We start from the raw sequence: 8,822 nt of genomic DNA on the forward strand, positions 1-8,822 counted from the left end.
TCTATCTAAAAGATGATACTTTAATAATAATATAATAGGAGGATGCTCTCGTAAATATAAGTCTTTTTGTAAAGACATTTATGTGTTGCATTATCATTAGACGTATTAATGAATCGATTATTTTTAAATTTTTTAATAAATTAGAATAAAACCGATTTTTTATAACAATAACAATAAATCCAATTGTTTTTAGATTCGGTCGAATCGACCAATTTACATAATCCACTAGATCATGGTTTTTTTTTGTTTTTTTTAAACAAAAATCAGGGATATATTTGTTTTTTTATCAAAAAATTTAAACATGATTCGATTTAGATTGTGTAAATTGATCGGATCAAATCAAGTCTAATAATTATAGTGCGGACAATTGAGTTTATTATTGTTGCTATAATAAACCGATTTTGTTCTGGTTTATTAAAAAATAAATTATTAACCGACTTAATAAAGATGTCCAATAATATCATGACACATGTAAACGTCTTTAAAAAAAATGACATTTTTAGTGTCTTTATCGAAGTAGTCTCCTAATATAATCTTTCATAATTAATATTTTTGTTTGAATCTTTAAATTTTTTGGTTTTTTTTTAAATAATTATATAAGTAATATGACTTTCATGATAATCTGAGTATGGAAAAAGACTAAAAACTACTCTCTTTCTTTTTTTCCTCTAACAGAAAAAAACCAATATTTTTTCTTTATAATAATAATTTGATAAAAATAAAAAAACAACATAATTTGTTATTTTTGACCAATAATTTTAGCTATCAATTCAATTTTTTTTAGTCTAATAATCTAAATTTTTAACCTATATTTTCAAATATTACTAACTAAAACTCACCAAAATAATAAATTTTAATATTTCTAGCATTCTTTTAATAATTTAAAGCCTCAGTCCTTACTCATTCGGTATAGCTAATTGTTGGTTCAAAAGAAGCTGTGTTTCTCACAAAGTTGCTTTGATATTTCACTCCAAAACTTTGTTAAAAATCTCTATCTATACCCCAAAAATAAATGTGAACAATATCAAATTTGTAGTTTCTTATAGCCGCGTTTGATCATTATTAAGAGTCCAAGTGTCAATTCATAAGTTACAGAAAAAAACATTACGATGTGGACATGGCGGATGATACAAGTTGGAAGGTAAGGTAAAGTAAAGTGCTAAAAGGGATATACATTTATAATTTTAATATAATATAATTTAATGTAAGAAATAAAATATTATTGGTGGTGTTATCTTCCACGCCTAGGATATGTATGTTATAAGCGAGACCTCCCAATCAATGAATGTGGTCCAAATTGCCAATACATTGATGAAAACGAAAGCCATTCATTCAATTCATCATTCATGTGCTTTCGATTTTGACGCAAGAAATAATGCAAGTTGGCCACAGTATTTTGTATTCAGCTACACCCTACAAGTACGTCGGTACATATACCTAACATTTTTGAATTATTGATACTACTATTATTAATATTTGGAAAGAGATTTTTAGTAACATTTTAGCATTTTTTATTTTAAATTTTTTCTTTTAACCAAAGAATCTAGGTTTTGCCTCTTGGTTAGAGTGGTAGACATGTGTCTCTCATATTAAGTTCCACAGCTGCTTCAGAACCAACTATTAATAACTCAACATTAGGTATCTATTGATTAAGGTGAATAATAAACTGCACATATTCTTTATATAAAAAATATATATATTAGGAAAAAAAAGGTAGTGTGTGGATAACTGGATATGGATATAGTCATCAACAATATCTACATAATTATGAATTTTAATTATATGGATATTAATTACAAGAATTAATTAGTCATAGATGCACAATCATAAATCAATGTCAGCTTCATATATTCTATATAACTAAAACCTACACTTGGTTTCAGTGGTAGCTATCACATATGACGTATCAATTATTGATTTAATAACATTATATTATATTAATTCAAGACCAACATAATTAAAAACACCCTTTAATTAAATTAGAATTATCAAATGTCAATTTGTTCAAATATGATTATAACAGACATAATAAAGTACACAGCAATAGCAGCAGCTACAATTGTCAATGATGTATTGTGGTACCGTACTATATATGAATATATCCAAGCAAACGAAATTATGGCCACTGGTTAAGAATCCTCAGCCATTGAGCATATAATGTAATCTTAATTGGACATACACTAATAAAGAAAAGGACCACGGAAAAAAGTCAAAAAGACATCATAATTAAAAAATCACATGCAAATGATAGCAGAAAGGAAAAGAAAGGAAACTGAAACCATGAATTTAATAATAATAATAACAATAATAATAATAATAATAATAGTAATAATAATAATCATCATCATCATACAGATGGTCAGCAGAAACATCATAATTACACAGCCACTTAATCATAATACCCTGTACTTGTGGCCTTGCTGCTCTCATAAGTCAACTGCTTTGTTCTTGAAGCCATGCACCACCTTCCAACTTGAACATGGAGTAAACAACCAAACTCATCCTGGAGTAGAATAGTTTTGGACATATAAGTTTCTTAACAAATGAAATCTCCAGCATGATCCTTAAAAACACTATTGATTTCCCTAAAAGTGGAATGATATAGTTTGATTTCTAAGGGACTCTGTTGTGAGATTTTTATTAGTGTTCAACACTATTTTAACTCGAGAACATTGATACCCTTAATTCTGAAATTCCAATAGGACCTTATCTCAAGTCAGAATCTGCAAAGAAGGCACTAGGGCAGCCACACTTTCTTTCTCCTTGATCTTCCAAACAGCTCTGCATCGATCGATATCGATGTGTGAGGTGTTTATGTTGGGCTCTCAACACAAAATGCCCGTTCCCCAAGAAAAGCAGTTTCCGCCTGCGACGAAAACAGCAACCATTGGGTTCTTTTGTTACCCCCTAGTTGATGAATCCGATTCCCTTTATGCCAAACTTGTCTAGCAATAGCAGTTATATGGTGCCATAATCCAACTTCTCCCAATTGAAGGGTGTAACCGAGCCAACCCAAGGGTGTCCTCGCAAGAACAGACAGACACAGACACATACGGCAGCAATAGCTAGAATCGAATGAATAAAGGGTCGGTGGTGACCGAAGCTCCGTGAACCAGGAATTCTGCTGCTGTAGCGAACATCCGCCATTGCACTACACTTAGTGCAGGAATTCTGACCTCTTTTGGTTTGGTCACTTTGCCTTTGCTTAAGCTCGATGTCCATTGATGAATGCTCTATCTCACTATTAATTGTTACTGAAACATGGCCTCTTCTTCTATCGGAGAGTTTTCGAGCAACCAGCACATTATAAGAATGATTATTCCTCATCATGGCATAAGCATGCGGAGTCTGCCCATTTGCATCTAGAAGAGAATCCCAGCTGTTCAACCCAATCTACACCACCACAAGAAACGCTGATTATTAGGTGCTTTATAAAAGGGAATTATACATGCATCTTCTTTATGCTTGTGAACATACTGCACGAATGACTTCAGTGTTTACTCGGAAGTTTCAAGTTTACAAGAAATAAAGTCACCGAAATGTAATCCACGTTTGTGGAGAAAAGTGTGTTGAAATTAGCACTAAATAAGACGTCCAAATGGAGTTTTTCCTGTATAAACCTTATTACTAAAATAAAGCGGGTAAATTTACCTCCTGCGGATCATTTGTCAGAGAGTCAATTACACCCTCAGATGACGAGGTGCATGCTGCCAAGTGCAATGGCGTAATACCATCAGGTCCTGCAACATTTGGCGGAAATACGTACTTCCGGGATGCATCATTTTTGCTAGGCACAGCATACTGAATGAGCAAATCAACCATGTTCACATACTTTCTTTTAACCGCTCTATTCAGGAGTTGGATTGCGTTGAGCATCTCCAATGATGCCGTTGACGACCATTGGCCTTCCAAGTATTTTTGAACCAACATATCCAAGAGTGTTTTAACTAGCATACAGCAATTTCTTTCCACGGAAAATGTGAGTATGAACCTGAATCTGTCAAGTGAATAATCTGGAACCAAATCTGTATATGAGAACCTTTCTCTTTGGAATAGCCACCCAAGCTCATTCAGGAAGTGTAGAGTCTCCTCCCTTGACCTTGGTCTTCCAAGATCATATCCATGCTCATCTGAAATGGCATCACTTGCATTTTCTTCCTTGTTGAATTCAGATTCAAGTGGTCTCAATTCCTTACAAATGGTTGCATCAGCTATTATCACTGGAAAACTGTTACCCTTGAAACCATTTTCAACCTGTTCATGAATGACATTGCATTTATTAGATACAAACTTTGCACAGGCAAAAGTTTCAGGAAAATATGCATGTGTCTGCAAGCAAATAGAATTCTCTACAGGGATAGAAGTTAAAAAAAGACAAAAAGAAAAAAACAAGATTAAGAACTCTACCTCAATAAAACAGCGACCCAAATGACCAGAAGAAGCATCCTGAACTTTAATGCCACTCAACTTTATCTTGTCGTAGGTCATACCATGACATGCAGATTCAACAACTTTTATGGGCATGTAACCGCCAGTACCTGTGCAATGAATCCTGTAAAATTTAGAACAAATATTAGGAGAATGGACCAGAAAGAGGTATAAAGCAGCACACAAATAAAATGAGGGAACAGTGCTACTGACTTGGTGCCAGGATTTGACAGGTTTCTACCCTTCAATGAAAAAGAGGTTTCTTCTCCGCTAACAATTGCCAAAGGGGATACTGATATCAATTCAGGAGACCTCCATGTTCTCCATGGCTTGCATAAGTGAATTTTTCCTGGATTTTCAATTCAAATGGATCTAATTCAGATAAGGAAATTTTGAGAGAAGGGCACGTTTGATCTTCTAAAGTTTGATTTGAAAAAAAAAAAAAAAGAAAACTATTTAGATAAAGAGGCCAAAAAATCATATCTTAAGCATAAAAAAGTTCATTCTAAGTAAAATAAATAATACAAGACTGCAGTCATGGATTAGTACTCACCATCTTTGTGTAATGCTAACTGATTGCCAGAATGAACCAGAAACCTTCCAATTCTCCAAAAGTCGGAATTGCTTTGAATTAAAGAATGGACATGTTGCAGGAAGTTTTCTTCTAGCTGCAAAAAACACAATGCACAATCAATCAGCAAGAAGAAACATAAAAGCTATATATGCACGTGCATCACAGCAGTTCACTTACTTGCTCCCAGGCAGCAGAGGACATTGAAGCATAAAGCGATAGTACCACACAGCCCGGCCTAATGTAGCTCTCCATATCTGATGGACTATTAGAAAGCCAATTATAAATCTAGGAAAGAAAAAAAGGAAGTTAGTAACACTATTATTTTTCCAAGCGCAACCTTTTACATTCAATAAGAATAACAAAATGAGGACAGATGTTGGCACAGTATTTTACCTGTGTTCGCAGTGTTCCAGGGAAATGACTAGGATCTTTGTCAAATAGTTTGAACATTATTCTCCCAGTGCGATCCTATTGGCATACCGCAACAATATCAAATCACTCACAAAAATGAATTACCTAAGCTTGTTTGGATATAGGCAAGATAAAACAAATACAAAGTTGAAGTTAAAATATAAACCAGGAATAAGGAAATCATGAAATACCTGAGCATCTGAATTCAAACTTGGAGGTGAATGATCAGAACCAGAAGATGCATATCCAGCTTGAAATGGAACACTTTGAAGTGAGCTAGGCTGGACTCTGCTATTCGGCGCATTAAAGAGATTAAGAGATATATTATAACTTTGACTTTGGCTAGCTTCTTTATTTGCATTTACTTCTCTTCTGCTTGGAACGCCGTCAGCCTTGAAACCTCTAGCCACGCCTTGCAAATCGAATTGATTGTCCACAGCAGGGGAAGATGATGGTGACCTCTCTTCCACAGGATTACTGCTGTCAGAAGAGAAATACTTTTGCGAAGGTGTCAATTTTGGCGGGTTGCCAACTTCAGGAGAAGAACTAAAGAGTTGCAGTGGCAAATTAACTTGAACTTCTGGGAAGTCTGAATCTTCAACTGGAGATTGCGAACTGCCACTACTTCTTTCGTCTCCAACAGAAGCAAATTCTTGTGGATGTTGTCTCATTTGTAAACTTTCACCAACTTGGTCAGCACTAGCTCTAGACTTCTCGCTGTCACTACTCTGGCTACTCTTTTGAGAGTTGGGAGTAGATGCCGATAAAGTGGTTGAAAGAACAGCAAGTAAGTCCTTCGTTAATGGACCAGAATTGCTCTGGTTCACTTTGTCATGATGATAAGATGAAGTTTGTATTTGACCTTTACCGCCAACATTGAGCAACTTTGCTGCAAGATCAGCTGGCAACGGTATCCGATTAAGAATCTGAACAAGCTGGTCTTTATCCGGAACTTGTGACGCAATCTTGCTTCTGTCCTCAAACTTACCTACACAGAATAATTATCGCAAAAAACTTATTGTTTCTTTCCTCAAATTTTCCTACGCACGATCATTATCATCCACAAACATAGCTATATTAATGGCGCGGATAAGAAACACAGTACCATTTGGCTTCTGACCTTGTGAACTTGCTATGGCACTCAATAAATTGAAGATTTCTGCATTTCCAGTAGCCACACTCTCAGGCTGCGACGTGACATCTTCCGGTTGGGTCTTTCTTCTCCGGCGGTTGTGCCCAGCCAGTCTACGTCTACAGCTTCGCTTCCCTTCATCAAACTCCGTCAAGGGGTGAAACCTACGCACGTAAAACAACATCAAATAATAGTTAAAAGGAATGAAAATTCAACACTATCATGGCAGAAACAGTTAATATGGAAAAAAAAAAAAAAAAAACTCAACATCCATCAATTTTGAAAACAAAAGTATAACCAAAAAACTATAAAATGCTTAGAACATCCATCAATTTTGAAAACAAAAGTATAACCAAAAAACTATAAAATGCTTAGTCATTTCAACTAAAGATTTCTTCCCTTTTTGAAAAAAAAAAAGAAAGAGATTTGGTACTATTACATCAACATCCATCAATTGTAGAAACTTACGCTATAATTGTAAATTCATCAAACAACTCATCACAGAATTAAGGCAATTCAAAAGAATTGACTAGGGTAAATCAATTAACACCTGCTACACTGCTGGCAGAACCTTTGCATTTGGTTCCCAAGGGGGGCTTTCGAGGCTTTGCTATGAAGCTCACACACTTTGTGCCTTCTGTGATAGTCTTTAGCACTTGACAGATCTTCCTTGCAGTTATCCACCTGGCACATCGGATACGACGCCGTTCCGGTGGGTGAAGCAGAACGCACTCTCTTACTCGGCCGCGACACGCTCGGGTCAACGCTTCCGCCGCTGCCACTAACACCACTGCTACCGAGATTTAAACGCAGCGTTTCTTCCTCAACTGAAACGACACCGTTTTGCTGCGGTACAGGCTTCCCAATAAACCTGACACTGTCCCAGCTCCATGCGTTTGGATTCCAATTACCGTTGGAGCTGCTCTTATCGACGTCGTACGACAGATCGCGCTTCTTCGTGGTAGCAGTAGTAGTCATCGGTACATCACAGAACCGACTTTGAAGTGCTTGGTGCATAAAGATCGGAGGAGCCACCTTCTCCATCTTCAAAATCTTCAAAACAAAACTATAACCAACAAAAACAATAGGGTTTTTCCAATTAATTGTATAAAATTGAAGAAGACAAAGTCAGCATCACATGTCTGAAGAAATAAATGAATCCGAGGATGGATGGTATAGAATTAGATCAAGTTAGGTGAATTTGGCAACAGAAGAGAAGGGATCTGAGAAAAAGAGGAGTAAGATGCATTTTGTGTTCAAAGAGAGAAGTTGCTTGCTGTACTCAACTTGCATCAAAGAGACACCCTGTTGGGTTGGGGGGGAGTGGCAGAAAGTGTAAATAAGAGGAAGAATGAGGGGGTAATTGGTAATTGGAGTTTAAGGGGCCGAGCCGACCATTGGGGTGCAGGAAGAATCCAAGGGGGTTCGCAGTCCCCACTGCTCAGTCATTCCATTTCCGTACTACTACTGCTGCTGCTGTGACTTTCATGCTTTTACTTTCCTATATTTCTTGACGCCCTCAATATAAATTACTAAATTCTCTAATATTAATTTGCTAAATCCACTCTTAAACTATATTTGCGTTACTTTGGGATATATTATTCATATATATTCTTTTCAAAAAGGTTACGTAAACGAATTCTTTTTTTAATTAAATTTATCTCATTTTTTTTATTCTTCTTCAATTAAAACTTTTTGTTATTAATTCTTAAATTATTTAACCATATAATATTTTTTATTTGTTCAATGATTGTTATAATTTAAATTTATTATTAATTAATTTATTTATTTAAAAAATATTAGAACAAATCTTTACTACCGTCAAATTCTCATTAAATATCAAATTAGAGGATATTGTGTGAATAAAAAATATGATTAATACCAAAATAATATTTTTATATGAAAAAATTTAGGGATTAATATTTTTATTAAATTTTGTTCAATATTTAATCAGTAAAAAATAAAATAAAGAATTATATATTATTGAATATAAGGATAAAGTATTAAATTGGTTTTCTATATTTGAGCCTAATTCTATTTTGTTTTTTGAGGTTTAAAGTGTCCTATTTAAATCTAACAAAGTTTAATGTCCCACCATGAAGTCAAAATTAAATAATTAATAGAATCTCATACGTGATAATAGTATAAATTCTAGAGGTACAAAATCAATTGTAAATATATTAATATATTTATTTATTATTTTTTTGATTTAAATAAAATATTTTCTATAGAACTAAGGAGAATGATAAATAATAAATGTATTTGTTCTCCAAATTA

The 8,822-nt window shown here is 34.4% G+C and overlaps 1 protein-coding gene across 2 annotated transcripts; it reads right to left on the minus strand.

Annotated features, from left to right (window-relative positions):
- Positions 1–2,285: 2,285 nt before the first annotated feature.
- Positions 2,286–8,086, minus strand: LOC112717107 (squamosa promoter-binding-like protein 14). 2 transcript variants are annotated; one of them, XM_025769209.3, is made up of 10 exons: positions 7,096–8,086; positions 6,534–6,709; positions 5,605–6,401; positions 5,396–5,470; positions 5,180–5,287; positions 4,982–5,096; positions 4,642–4,777; positions 4,408–4,552; positions 3,652–4,254; positions 2,286–3,393 (listed from the first exon to the last, which is right to left on the minus strand). In XM_025769209.3, exons 1-10 carry the CDS (start codon positions 7,587–7,589, stop codon positions 2,959–2,961), a joined length of 3,084 nt encoding a protein of 1,027 aa, XP_025624994.1. In that variant the 5' UTR covers positions 7,590–8,086; the 3' UTR covers positions 2,286–2,958. The 2 variants fall into 2 exon arrangements, with proteins under 2 accessions (XP_025624994.1, XP_025624993.1); XM_025769208.3 differs by having other exon boundaries at positions 6,519–6,709.
- Between the last annotated feature and the right edge of the window lie 736 nt (positions 8,087–8,822).

This window comes from Arachis hypogaea, chromosome 10, assembly GCF_003086295.3.
Source record: "Arachis hypogaea cultivar Tifrunner chromosome 10, arahy.Tifrunner.gnm2.J5K5, whole genome shotgun sequence".
NCBI lineage: Eukaryota > Viridiplantae > Streptophyta > Magnoliopsida > Fabales > Fabaceae > Arachis > Arachis hypogaea.

Bases quoted from the DNA above. Each gene is read 5' to 3' on its own strand.
- LOC112717107 (XM_025769208.3), bottom strand. From the start codon at position 7,589: ATGGAGAAGGTGGCTCCTCCGATCTTTATGCACCAAGCACTTCAAAGT. The intron at 6,402-6,518 runs GTACTGTGTTTC...TATTCTGTGTAG, and splicing joins ACAAGGTCAGAAGCCAAATG to GTAAGTTTGAGGACAGAAGC. The intron at 3,394-3,651 runs GTAAATTTACCC...GTGGTGGTGTAG, and splicing joins TGACAAATGATCCGCAGGAG to ATTGGGTTGAACAGCTGGGA.